This window comes from Taeniopygia guttata, chromosome 2, assembly GCF_048771995.1.
Source record: "Taeniopygia guttata chromosome 2, bTaeGut7.mat, whole genome shotgun sequence".
Classification (NCBI taxonomy): domain Eukaryota; kingdom Metazoa; phylum Chordata; class Aves; order Passeriformes; family Estrildidae; genus Taeniopygia; species Taeniopygia guttata.
The window spans coordinates 71,831,333-71,845,353 of record NC_133026.1 but is presented as its reverse complement, the minus strand read 5'-3'; the positions used below and the strand labels follow the sequence as shown (position 1 = coordinate 71,845,353).

Genomic DNA, 14,021 nt, shown 5'->3' with positions numbered 1-14,021 from the left:
TTCTTGGTAAAAAAAGCCATTTCAAACAATAATTTTTAAAAAATCTAAATTTACTAGCTATTAAAACTTCATACAAGCCTGCTTGGAATTCAATTATCATGAGTGCATGAGTGGCTTTATTGTCACTTCACAGCTACCAATATAAGCTCAAAAAAACCCCAACCAATTGTCACACGTTTCTGAACATTTCCCATCCATTAAGCTTTTTACATGGAGCACTCCGATCTCTACCCACATTGTCCATCTCAATTTTCACCCTGTGCAAGGCAGCAAGGTGCGAGATGACTGCAAGGGGAATCCACACACCACCTCCAGCTCAGAGCCCAGCATGCTAAAAATATTGTGGTGTGAATTTAGAAATGTTATTTGAATGAAATTTACCCTCTGGGATTAGAAAGACAGACTGAGGGTTGACAGCAGCTTAGCAGAGATCTCAGTGCCTTCACAAACATCTGAGTTCGTGCTGTGGCTCTTCAGCTCCCAAAAGCAGAAGCCCTTGTTTCAACAGGCCTTGAAACATTGGTCTCTTCCACCAATGCAAATGGAAATAATCTGCAGAGGTGGTCTCTTGTGTGGGCAGCAGAGACAAAAGCAGCTCTCCTGGATTCATTCTCACTCTCATAATACCATGTATACTTCCAAAATATTTGAATTACTAAAGAATTATTAGAACCATGTATTGTCATTATCTCTCACTTTTACTAGCAGAGATAAGGAATTTGTTTTGTTACCATTAGCAGGAAGATAGGTGAACAGCTGGTACTGGCTTCTCTTTCTTTTCCCATTGCAGACATAGAAGTTGACCTGAACAGGGCTGGTAATTCTCTGATTGCGGAAAGGTGGTATCTCAACCACCAATGAATTCTGCAAAGCAACAAATCAGAAAGTCAAGGCACAACTAAGGCAGTCTAGCTGTACAATAGTATAGAAAAGTTAACCCCAAGAATGAAGAGAAACACTTTCTGTAGGGAAACTGGTGGGCTTTGTGGGCAAGGATGGCTTCCCACCAACCCCAGTGTCCTTGCCAAGGATTCTAGAAGTAGGGAAATTATTTTAGCATGGCTCAGATCTTTACAAAATCACTAGCCCTCACGTCTTTCCTTTGGACAACAAATACGATACTGCATATGGACAAGGCTCTATCCAGCCTGCCTCTGTCAAGAATCTGGGACCACAATCAAATTGTGGTCTCTAACTCAGCAGGAGAAAGCACAACAGCTCGGTTGGCAGGTCATCCCTGATATATCTGAACCTAACAATATTTCCTTTGAAAGGCATTAAGACAGCATTACTCAAATATTTCCATTTTCCACAGTGAAATATATTTTTATATAATAATTCAGGGAGTTTTAAGCATGGTAGCTTCTGTGGATGGGAGATTCACTGTTGCAAGAACATCCAGCAACATGAAAAAGGGCTGGAGAATGTGTAGATGATCTTCCACTGTCAGAAACCAAATGCTCCAGCATAGGGCTAAGGAATTACTTAGCTTCTAGGGCATCAGCTTACACATATGCACAGTGAATCTGCTATGACCATCAAAATCTCCCTTGGCACTTTTTGAAGGAGTAACAGGGAATTCTCTTCTTAGCATTTGGCCTGAATTCAGCCAAGATCTCTAAATTTTTGTTTGCCTGCAGGTTTGCAAGTATTGCATATTCCTGCAAATGTGGAATAGTGGACGTACTTCCCACTTAGAGTCATGGCTGAGGGAACCGCACTTCTCCAATGTGGAGCTGATCTCCTGTGAGGGGACTCATGTTTCTCCTGCTGAAGATAGAGGAAAGCCAAGGAAAATGATCAGAAATTGCTTTGGGAGCAGAGGAAAGAACTGACCCAGCAAGACAAAAGATGAGCAGATGGAACTGGCCCATCCTGGACAATGAAAAAGTATTTTCCAAATGGTCTCTTCTCCTTTTGGGATAGTTTCCAGCGACGGCTTTTTACCCCATGCTCACATTAAACAAAGATTTCCAGGAGGGGAGGCCTAAGTACTTGTTGTGTTTCAGTGCCAAAGCCTTGGAAATCCCTCTTTAGCAACAGTGCTGGAGAAGGCAATATATATTTTTCATCTTGATGTTAAAATATTTAAGGCAGACTTACTGGCTTGCACATTTCTTTGTCGGTTTTGGCTTCCATTTCCCACACATGGTGACCATCTAAAAGACAAAAGAAAAAGATATCTAGTTCTTTCCTTTTTTCCTTTCCCAAGCCAAGAAAGGAACAATTTCCACAAAAACAATCTCTTTGAAGGGGCACCTGCATATATGAAAAAGAGCTCTCACAAGGCATATCCCAACTAAGAGACCATCTGGGTAACCTGTGACAGAAGCCCCTTCAGCTCTTCTGAAGGGAAGAACCACAATCCAGAGTGCATGATACCGTGATGGGGGAGAGCCACTGGGAGTTTGCTCTGCCACTAGCCTGGACAAAATATGCAACTGTTCTACATCTCAATTCACTGAATTTTCAGACAACAATACTGCTACTTATGATGCCTTTTGAACACTACCTAGCTGTAAGTAATATTCAACTAATATTAAACAATACAAAAAGTAAGTTAGTATTAAGGAAACTACTCAGACATGCAGGATTTGATTTTAATATACTCCTAGTCTGGCTGGTCATAATTGTGCTACTTGGGTCAAAAGGCGAGGCCATAGGCTGGGAAACACAGCTTTAGACATCATTTTGAAGCTGGTTTTGTTCAGCTACAAAGTGGTCCCACTTCTGGAGCTGCTTTTAGTGGTGTGTGGGGTCCCCCAAATTGACCAAATTTCTGTTTTCAAGCACACATAGATTTAAGGCACAACTGTAACATTTTCTGTGAACATGTCTTTTGGGAGGAACTGGCTTTGTCCAGTCATTTTCCCTGCATATTTCTGATACAAAAATCACTGGAAAACAAGATGGGCTTTTATTTCCTTGCATATTCAGTCCTCAATAGGAAATAAATGAGAAAAATAATACAGAATATAAGGTTTCCATTCTGCAGGCCTAGAAAAACACAAATGAAAGGCCATAAGCAGACTGCTGGGCAGTAGAGACACATGCAGCTTCATGAGTCCCACCACTGTCAGATGTTACTGAAATGAAGGGGAAATGGAGCCTTTATGTCACCTCTTTTGTACATTTATTGCAGCACTGGGACATGCAAATGCAAATATTAGTTATTTTGAACTTCATCACATGGACATGGGCCTGCCTTAGAAAAACAGCCCTCTGAAAGGTAAAAGAGTGAATGCACTTTTTCTTTTCTCTTTGCTTTCATGGCCAGGATGGAGGTGACGCATTTAGAACTGCCTGATTTATTACAAATGTCTGTAAATAATATTTTTGTGTACAGCTGTCCTACTGTGAAAGGAATGCTGCTGAAGGACTATCCCTGGCAATTGTTTTAATGTCCAAAACCCCTTTCTTTTTAATGTATGGAAAGAAGCACAACATGAAGGCTGCAGCACAAATACCACAGTGGATTTGGCAGGTCTTTCCATAAGAAAACAATTAGCAGATCTCCCCACAGTTTCTTCCTACATTTTCACTTGTGATGCTGGAAGAGGAATCCCTTTAATTGGCACTACCATGCTCAGCTGCAGGGAAAGAAGGAGTAGCCAGACTGTGCTTGAGACTCCTTAACGATGCCTTTGGAGAGTGCCAGAATTGAAGTAGGCTTCTTGGGAGGACTGGTTATCACTTCACAATTTATCCAACAGATGCTTCCCCTTGGCTGTCAGTAGAAAACCCTGACCAAAATTCAGCAGGCCAGGACACATCCTCTGTCTGGGAGCAGCCTCCTTTATCTCCAGCCTCTGTAGCACTCTCTCCCTGCCCCTAATTAATTCAATCAGCTATAAAAGCAACACAATGCTACTATCACACATTTTGTGAAAGTGTAGGAACTTCTGCTTTGGAAGGGGTTTGCTGGGATTTTTTTTTTTTTTTAAATCTACAGACATCCAGACCAGTAGTTAACATGTGTTCAATTTGCCTTTGAAAATGGATTACCAGAAGTTCAGGTTTTTTGCTATGTTTAATTTGTGCTTTGCAAGACGAATGATCTGATTCAGGTTTCTGGTTTTTATTTCCTGCCGATACTTCAGAAAAATTCAAAATGACTCCATCTCCAGCTATTCTTTCAATTATTTTATGCAGTACTGCCTTTATGCATTTTTGAAATTTTCATGATGACAAAAGGAGTTTGTTCAGAAATATTTTAGATGTTGTAAACGAAACTATTAGAAAAATAAAAATCTGGAGCCGTGGCTTGTCTTTGGAAGCTAGCAAGAACAATACGGGTTTTGCGCCAAGAAATTCCCTTGGGACCGTCCAGACCATCGGCAACTGAGGGGAGAGGGAAGAGAAGGAAGAAGTAGGGAATAGACAACTCATTAACAGCTAGTGACATTTCATTTAACAAAAACACAGGGAGCAAAAGTTGTTATGAAGCAAGAGACCAAAAAAAAAAAAAAAAGAAAAAGAAAGAAAGACAATTCCTCATATTACGTCTGGTGAACCAAGAGGGAAATCTCAACACCCACGGACTGGGACCAGCTCCAGGAGGGAAACCTTAGACCACTACGTCAACCTTTTACAGTAAACATGTTTTGCAGGTTTAAACAGTTCAGCTGAAATTAAAAAAAAAGAAAAAAATGAAAAAAAAGGAATAATGGCTTTGGAATGGTTTGTGGGAACCCTAAGCCTCAAGATAGTCCACCTATGCCAGAGAAAATGGTTTTGCCCCAGTGCCCATCCGCCGGGGAGCCTGGCAAGCAGGCGGGATGCCGCCTCCTGTCAGCGTGTGCTGGAGGAGTGAGGGCTGCTCGCCCACAAAAGTTTCCATTGTACGCCTGCCACATCTGCAGCAACGCGCCTGGTCTGGGCCCGAGGCAACTCCCTCCTGGCCGCCAGCCAACCCAAGTACACCAGAGCAATTTATACCTTTCCAAAATGCAAATAATTCAAATTACAGACATAACACAAAGCTGAAGCAGACACATTTCAGGCATTCCCGTTAAAGTTTGCTCTCTGGGATTACCGTACCCAAATGGGCAGTTGTTATACAGGGACGGGGCGGGGGTGGGGGGGGAAACGGAGTCAGGAGAGGAAGGGGAGGAGGAGGCACGAAGGAAAAGAGAGAAAACGGCTTTTCCAAAGGTCTTATTTCATTCCCTTTCATTTCACTATTTACTTTTACGAAGTAATAAGAAGAGTCTTCTCCAAACCAAATGCCTGGCTTTGTTTTGGCGTTTTTAAGAGTTATAGTGCAATATTTTGAAGAGAAAGACAGTTCTTTATATAGCTAAAAAGTTGGGTCAAGGTATTATGCTGCTGTCTTTTGTTTTGTGAGGGCTTTTTTACCAAATGGAAATAAACCCAAAACATCCATGCACAGAACGGCATCCATGCAGAGTCCCCGGTGGAGTGCCCTGCTCCCTCACTGCCCGCAGCAGCCCGACAGAGACAAGGATTCAAGGGGGAACCACGCACGGGCTGGATGAATGATCCTCAAATCCCTCCTCCTCCAAAGAGACAGTGGCAGTGCTGGGGGAAGGTGAAGCTGCTCCCAACCGTTCTGCACAGGCTGGAGGCTGTGCTGACAGGTGGCCACCAGCACTACTGCCAGATGAAGACACCAGGTTGGTCAGGAAGCCTGACATTTACAGACCCATCCCTGTTATTTATAGCCATCCCTGCTCCGTGTGTACTTCGCCACTATCTGCTTCTGCCTTGTTTTCTTCATCGCTGTGAAACTGAAGCACCTGGGATTGCTAATGACAAAAATGCTGTGAACTTACATGTTATGGGGGTGGATTTTTAGCTCTGCAAGGCATAAACACCCTGTTTTAACATTGGGGTAGCCTAACGGTGAATGGGCCTTTGCAGCCTGCTCTTATCTGCCACTGCTCCAGCGTTGAAGGAAACTGCGCACTAGTCCAGAAGTAAAAATACTCTAATTCATCAGGGAATTCCCTGCAGTATGAGTCACTAAGTGGCTTCCCCACCACACCCAGCTACAATATTTCCACATAAAAAGGCACTGTAATGGTCTGTTTTAACACAGAAGCAGGGCTAAAAAATAGTTGTGTAAATCTAGCAGATTCAGTTATTCACCCATAGAGCCTTGCAGACCATGGCATACAAATTTTCCTCATGGAAGAGCACCACAAAGAGCTGTAAAACTTTCCAAAGATATTTTTGTAGCATCTCCCCCTCATCATTGCCCATCCAGAGAGATCCCCCGGGGTTTCTAGGGCTGGATTTACCTTTGTATCTCAGGGTACTGCTAGCATAGTGTGAGGAGTTTGCAAGCTCAAAACAATCAAACCACCAGAATAACTTTCCAAAATGATGGATTGCAGAAAGGGGGAAAAATATACAAATGCAAAAAACCCTAAGCTTGGAAACTCAGGAGGGTATAACATCTGGCAACCACTTAAATCTTGCCTCTATGAAATGGGCATAATGGGAACGTTCAGATATATTTAAGTGATTCCACTTTACTACAGGAGATTAAAACAGTCTATATTCTTTAGTGGACCTGTGTTCACTTGAGATATGAGAAGAAAAGACATTATCTAGGATTTCCCTGCCTGTACAGGGTACATTTTATATTCTTCCAGTCTGTGCTTCAACACAGTTTCACGGCACTGGCTGCACTGTAAATCTGTATTTAAATTAATATATTCCAAGTAAAATGGTGAAACAAGCCCTACCCTCCCAAAGGAACCCACTACTTGATTAATGTGTTGTGAGATTACCCTGAACAATAATTCCTGTGTTACAGCCCAGATTACTTTAACATGTCCACAACAGGCAGGGAACGGATGCAATGCAGTGTCACTTTGAGGTGCTCTGCAAAGGCTGTCTGCCCTCCTATTTGGCCCTAACAATGCATATTTAAATCCCCGCGGAATGAAGAATTTGAAAGCTTTCTACTTGCACTGCTACCCTTCTCCCCTGGTGAGTGCTCTCATGACACTGCAACAACTGATCTGTGAAGATGTTCAGAAGGAATGGATAGGTTTTTGTGCAAAGAAGAGGATGAAGACAATTGCAGTCTCATCATTTGGATTTAAGAGTTATCCAGTTCTCTGCAGAGATGACATCAGTTTCCAGGGGAAGGGCAAGTTGGACTGGTAATGAAAAAGGTGAGGAGGAAGCTCTGTCACTTGGAGGACAGCAATCTCCAGGGCAGTCCTGGGCATGACCCACTGGCACCATCTCACCAGCTGGCACTTATGGGCTGGCATGGGTGTACAGCAGCCAGATTCTGCAGGGGCAGCAGCCTTTTGGATTTGAGGATACCACAAGAAGTCAGGGCAGTTTTCTCAGCTGGTCCCACAGCTGTCTTGCTGCAAACAATGTTTCCCCAGGTGGACACCATCAAGGGAAGGGGTTCCCACCAAGTGGGTGGGATTCTATACCTATCCTGATACACTGGTGTATATCTTAAAGACATTTACAAGGATCAGGCACTAAGGAGGAACCAACACCAGTCAAGCAGTTTGACATGGGATGTACAGGGAAGATGGGGCAAGAGAGCAATGAAACATTCAGAAATACAGTGTGCGCTAGGAGAAAGCAAGTATCTGAACTGTAAGTGGCTAGGACCTTTCTTTTGATTTCCTCAGTGGCACTTTGCTCTCCTGAGATTTCAGCCTCTTAGGGGCCTGTGAGCAGCAAGATGTTTCCTAGACCCAGAGCCAACTTCAGAGCAGCTCTACCTCCTGGTGCAGCTCCTGGTGCCATAGCCTGCCTACTGCCCAGCATATTGCCCTGATTGCCTCTCAAACCACCCTCATCTCTACTCTTTGCTCTTACACCACTTTTGCTATGACACCACACATGTGGTCTGATTTTCACCTACTTTATTTCCCTCTTCCATGCCAGGAAGTCCCCCAGATGTTCTTCTGCCCTCCTCACAGCCTACTGTGCTGCTACAGAGACTTCCCCACAGCTTTGATCCCCATCCCTGGCATGCCTTGTGGCATGCTTCCATCCATGCACAGCCTGGCTCAGGCATAACTGACTTATTATTATTTCCACATCAAAGGTGCTGTATTTGTTGGTGTCTTCTCATAAGCATTTTTGCAGCATATGTATTTTGTCCATGTCTTCAGTTATGCATTTTTTCAGTATTGAGCTGAGTGCCATGTAGACTTTGGTCTGTTTGCCAGCAATAACTCTTGAGTTAGTTTTTCTCTCTTCTTTACCTTGAATTAACAATGTCATGCAGCGAGCAGGTGTAAAAATCCAGTACAAAATGGATCTTTGGAGTCAGTGCCAGGCACACGCTTCCCTGGTTGCTCATCTGGGCAAGCCAAAAGCTGAGGGACTCACTTTGCCTAAATGGTGAGGCCTTTTTAGCTGCCTTTTACCACAGTATGTCTAACAGACGTAATTATTCTGAGTTCCAGTGTTTGCAAATGAACTGTAATTTTAGTCCAGGTAATTGAAAGGAGGCACAGTACTGACAACTGACAGATCAGGTTCGTTTTGAGCCAAAACCATTGGAAAGACCTGCCAGATACTATTTTCAGCAGAGTGGAAGCTTCTTGTGCAATTTGTGCTCTCTGGCACCTCCCCCTATTCAAATTATCATTGGTCTGAGGGTTTTATTTAATAACTAAGTAATTCCAGGTCTAAGACACACAACTTCCAAGTAAAACTGCAGCTTGACATCCCTGAAAAATCTCTCTAGGGCAGGCAGGTCAAGCAAAACACACCCAGAACTGCCACCCACCAGCAGTCATGACAACACTTCACTCTGGTTTTGATTACATTCATGTCATCTCCTTGTCTTCACAATTTTACTTTCCTCTGGGAAACTATAGTAGGCTGAACCTGTGACTCTGCAGCTGAAACTGAGAAAAATATTCCTGGTCCATCTTCTCCAGTCTAATCTGTCTCATATTTTCTAAGATTTTGGGAGTAACAAACCTCACAGCCAGTTTAAATCAAGTTCAAAATTTTTCTTCCATGAACAATTATTTTCCTCTACTTCTGTGCTGGATGCCAACACCACCACCTGTACTATAGCTACTTCTAGTTATTTCTCATCTTAAGATGTAAATTTGATCCAAATGCTTTTAAATTCCTCTTCATTTCTTTTTTAGACATAAACACTTCAACTGTATGACTGCAACTTTTTTCTCAACTTCAGAAGCTTCCCATTATGGCATCTCCTTGTGACTTTTTGGCAGATACTTTTGAACAGCATTTTTACTTTTTTTTTCCATCTCATTGTCCCCCCCCCTTTTCTTGTTTCCCTTGTCCAAGAAGGTCAGGCTCAATCTTGGAGGTCCGTCCTGCTATCCTTTGATTTTCTGCCTTGACATCAGCATCCCAGCAACAAGGCACACTTTGGAAACAATTTATCTCTCTATTCCTCTCTTAAATGTCATTGTATTTTCTTCCACATTGAAGGTGCAATCTTACTTCTTTAACAGACCTAAAAGGAATGTGCTCCTCTTCCCTCAGCTCTCTCCACATTTCCTATGCTACCCATCTGAGATATGAACCAATTCTTAATGATGTCAGGAAAGCAACAAGAGACAAGTTGTCATTTTCCAAAGGAAGTAGGCATTCTCCCAACAAATGGAGTACTTTGAAGGCATCCCCTTGTATTGTTTTACTTAGCAAGGTCTGGCTAGTGGCTGTGCTGCAGGTGTGAGGAAGATTGCAGAAGCTGTCCCCATGTGTGACAGAACCAGTGCCTGATGGATCCAGGATGGACCCTGAGCTGCCAAACCTGAGCACATCAGCAAAGCTGGTGAAACCTCTCTGCCAACATACATACGAAGGGGAAAAAAAACTGCAGCAGCTCTGAGAGAGGAGTGAGAACAAGTGAGAGGAACACCCTTGCAGGCCCCCCACCCCCAGCAGTGAAGGAGAGGGAGGAGGTGCAGCAGAACAGAGATTCCCCTGCAGCCTGTGGGGAAGATCATGGTGAGGCAGCTGTGCCCCTGCAGCCCATGGAGACAACCACACCAGAGCAGAGATCCACATGCAGCCAGTCAGAGCCCACGCTCCCAGCAGGAGCTGCAGACCATGAAGGGGAGCCCAGGCAGAAGCAGGTTTTCTCACAGGAATGATGGCTGCGGGGCACCCACGCTGAAGCAGGCTGTTCTGAAGGACTGAACCTTGTGCAGAAGGCTCATGCTGAAACAGTACATGAAGGACTTGCTGCCATGGGAGGATCCCACACTGGGGCAAGAGGAAAGTATGAGAAGGAAGCAATGGTAAAGAGGAGCTATCATGGACTGACCAAAGCCTCCATTCCCTGACCCTCTGTGCCATTCAGGGACAGGAAACAGAAGTCAAGAATGAAGGAGAGAAGTTGAGCTTGGGAAAGGAGGCAGGGGTAAAGGTGGTTTTCAGTTTTACCTTTGTTTTTCACTATCCTACTCTGGTTTTAATTGACAATAAATTACTTCCCCCAGGTAGAGCCTGTTTTGCCTGTGACAGTAACTGATATGCAATCTCCCTGTCTTTACCTTGACCCAGGAGATTTTTCATCTTATTTTCTCCCCCTGTCCTGTCGAGAAAGGGGAACGAGAGAGTTGCTTGGTGGGCACCTGGCAGCCAGACAAGGTCAACCCACCATACTTCTTTCCTCCACTGTCTTTAGGCACCGATAGCTTCATTAGACTGTCAGATTTCTTGTAAGAGCTGTGAATTCCTGTGTGTTTGGACAGACAGTCCTACTGGAACAGTAACAGTAAAATCTATTTGAAATTTTGTGCTAGTTGTAAAAGTTCAGAGACAAAGCTTTGATTGCACAGATACAGCTGCTTGAAGTCACTTAGTCTGGAAGACATGAAAGAACAAACTTGAAGCATTCAGCCACATTTTCTATAATAATAAAAAATTTACAGGATTACACTGACAAGTGACTTTTGAGACCATGTGGTTATTCCTTATTTCTTTGTTGTCCACAGTAAGTATCTGTGATTGATTGATCTCATTCTTCACTGTGAGAGCAACACCCTGGATGAGACTTGCTGCTGCTAACACCATCTCATGTGTATGGCTGCTGTCCCACTCTGTCTTCACCATTCCCTAGACTAAACAGCCAGGAAAAACTGAAACGTGCTGACATTTCCTACAAGCTGCATCACTATTCCTCTGTGCGCATGAAAGGGTTCCACCATCAAATGACTCCAGCATCTGATGACACAATTTGCCTAAGGATATCTATTTCTGGACAGTGGCCAGAAACCCCTTCACCTATCAATACATCTCCAGGATCTAGGTTCAAGTGACCTTCACATGAACTCTGTGCTCCCAACTTGTATGCCTTTGAAGTTTCCAGTTTATCTAGCCTCCCGAATTTTTAACATCACTGCGCATGAGTCAGCATGCAATTGCTCACTGCCAACTGGAACATGTGTCTTGAACTTGGATAAACAGACAGATAAAGACAAAATTAAGTAGTATCTGTCTATCTGACTATAGGGGTAAGGAGAGTTTTGCCACTTGCTTATTTATTATGTGAGCTACAGTATGATTACTGGTGTGAAACATGACCCCTTTTTGGCCAGTTGCCCCCCAAACTGCTACTGGCAATGGAAAGAGCAATGGAAAGATCTCTGAGAATGTGACATCTTTTACCACATGAAGCTCTGCCAAGACTCAGGTCACTCATCTCACCATCTCATCACATCACGTCAAAACAGACTCCAAACCCTAAGCTCCGCAGTGTATCCGAGTCAAACCAAAAAGCCCACATGCTTCCTCAACACATCCGTTCCATTCACATGCCACTCAAATGTTTCATCAACATATCACTTTCCAGAACTTTTCGTAAGTTTTGATGAAGCTAAAGGACTGTGTTTGAGTTACCTGTCACATTACAAGGTAAATTCTGCTCACACAACATGTGGAAAACAGAAGTGAATTTGTAAGACTGACAATTGTACCTTAAGGCAGAAACTGATTGATTCTAGTTTTTGCCAAAGACAGAGAAATTTGAGAGGAACAAAAAACCTGTGAAATGCTAGAGTGGACAGTTACCAAACTGCTACATTTTCCCATCTGAAATACTCACAGAAAGTTATGATTTCCTTTGGCATATGTATATTAAAAAAATATGTATTAGTGATTTCACCCAGTTAGGTTTCACCTGCTCTAGTTATAACTACTACACATCAACACCTTCATGTTCTAAGAGCAAAACCTGTTCAGCAGGGAGGAGGAACAGTATTGACAGAAAAATCCATTTAACAAAATAAAAATAAAAACAGAATGAAGAAATTTAAGCAATAACTAAATCTGAAAAGCTTCCTAATGGTTTGATAATATTCAAAAAGAAAAATCACTGGAGGAAATGTTTCTTACATGTGGTTTATTTCACCATCTTTCAGGAACTTTGAATGTCCAAGACTTTGGGTACAATAGCTGAGGATATTATGCCATTAGGTTACAGAACTGCATAGGTGCAAGGATTACTGTTGAAGTCTGAGTAATTAACAAGTTGTTCAAAACCACTGAAGTCTCTAAGTGTGGAGTTACTCAGAGATAGTGTGAACACTAGAAATGCCCTTCAAAGAGAGTAATGCATCTTCAGGGAGGGGCATTTGTTGTAGGGAAGATTAGACATGGCCTTTGACCAGGACAAAATGGCCCTCAACATTAACAGCCCAAAGTCAAAGTACCAAAGTCAGTGTTATTTGAGAAGAGAACACCCATAGTGAAGTTGGGTGTTACATTTCTAGCCTTTTCACTCTTTAAAACCCTTGCCCTGAGCTCTCGTCACTAAGCACAAAAGCAAAGAAATGGGTTTGGAGCTCTGACTTAACTAGTGTCAGCTCAACGCTATGATAATTAATAATAACACATATCCAATGACCATTTCTGCCCGTAAGTCACGAATTGATTATAAAGATTTCACCAGTTTAGCCTGTTATTTTAGGTATGTCTAGACTTGGCCAAATCTGTGAAGTCTGGAAATACTTGAGCTAGTTCCAGTGTTAAAAGCTACAGGAGTGAGGAGCAATTTTTGAGTAAGGAGGGATTAGATTAACTATTTCAGGTCTCAATATGAGACTTTTTCTAACCCCCAAAATACTCTTTCTATCCCAAATATTGTTTCTATCCCAAATATATTTTCTATCCCAAAATATCCTACAGCATGCCAAGAACTATAATCCATAATTTATGATAACGTACCCATAATTTTCCTGTGCATTCTCCCTTGGAATACTGAGTTTGTGTCTCATCACTGAGCTTTCACTCATCAGTTACAGGATACATTTTGTGAACCGAGGGATGAACACCAGGACTTTTTCAGTGCAGTGATCAGTTTTATAGATCACTGATCATAATCTGATATACTAAGAGCCAGCGTATGGTCATTTCGGTTAGTTAGGATTTTGTGCTGCTTTGTGTTTAGTAACTTGTATTGCCTTTAAAGAATTATCTTTGAAAAGAGTGTTTGCAGAATGCATTCTCAAAAAAGGTTGCTGATAGATATGCAATCCCTAAAACACACTCTTCAAACATCTCTGCTTTTTCTGAACTTCTCTCAAGACATTTGTTGCCTGGTAGATTTATAATCTACAAATAAAATAAAAAGTTTTAAAATTTTAAGTAACTAAATAAGTCTTTTGTTATAATTCCACAATCATGATCCATGCAGATGCTCATGTTAACAGGAAACATTTTCACTCCTAGCCAAAAACTTCCTGCCATAGCTAACAAACACCAATTTCATTTCACCTACTTTTGTAAATAAAATGCACACCTTGTTGCCACAGCAACTCCCAGTCTACAGACATCAAGGGCCCTGGCTAGTAAGGAGTTGCAGACTTTTCAATATTTTACTAAGTACCAATTCTTCTGGTAACAAACAGACAGGTGTTGGCCATCCTCAATGTGGCACTCAACAACCAGGATGTGCACAAGACACTTTTGAACCTCAGGAAGAGAAATGCATGACTACAAAGAGAGACAGAAAGTGAGAGGAGATAAGAGAAAAATTATTAGTGTAATTTTTAACTGTCAGTCATTGTAGGACTCCC

The 14,021-nt window shown here is 42.4% G+C and overlaps 1 protein-coding gene across 7 annotated transcripts in view; it reads right to left on the bottom strand.

The window, feature by feature from the left end:
- Positions 1-14,021, bottom strand: part of NFATC1 (nuclear factor of activated T cells 1) — a 111,143-nt gene that overhangs the window by 44,103 nt on the left and 53,019 nt on the right. For all 7 annotated transcript variants that reach the window (XM_041714235.2, XM_041714231.2, XM_041714232.2 and 4 more), the window contains 2 exons: positions 2,104-2,159; positions 732-864 (listed from right to left, as the gene is read on the bottom strand). In XM_041714235.2, the coding sequence (XP_041570169.1) occupies positions 732-864; positions 2,104-2,159 (189 nt within the window). The remainder of the gene's footprint in view (positions 1-731; positions 865-2,103; positions 2,160-14,021) is intronic.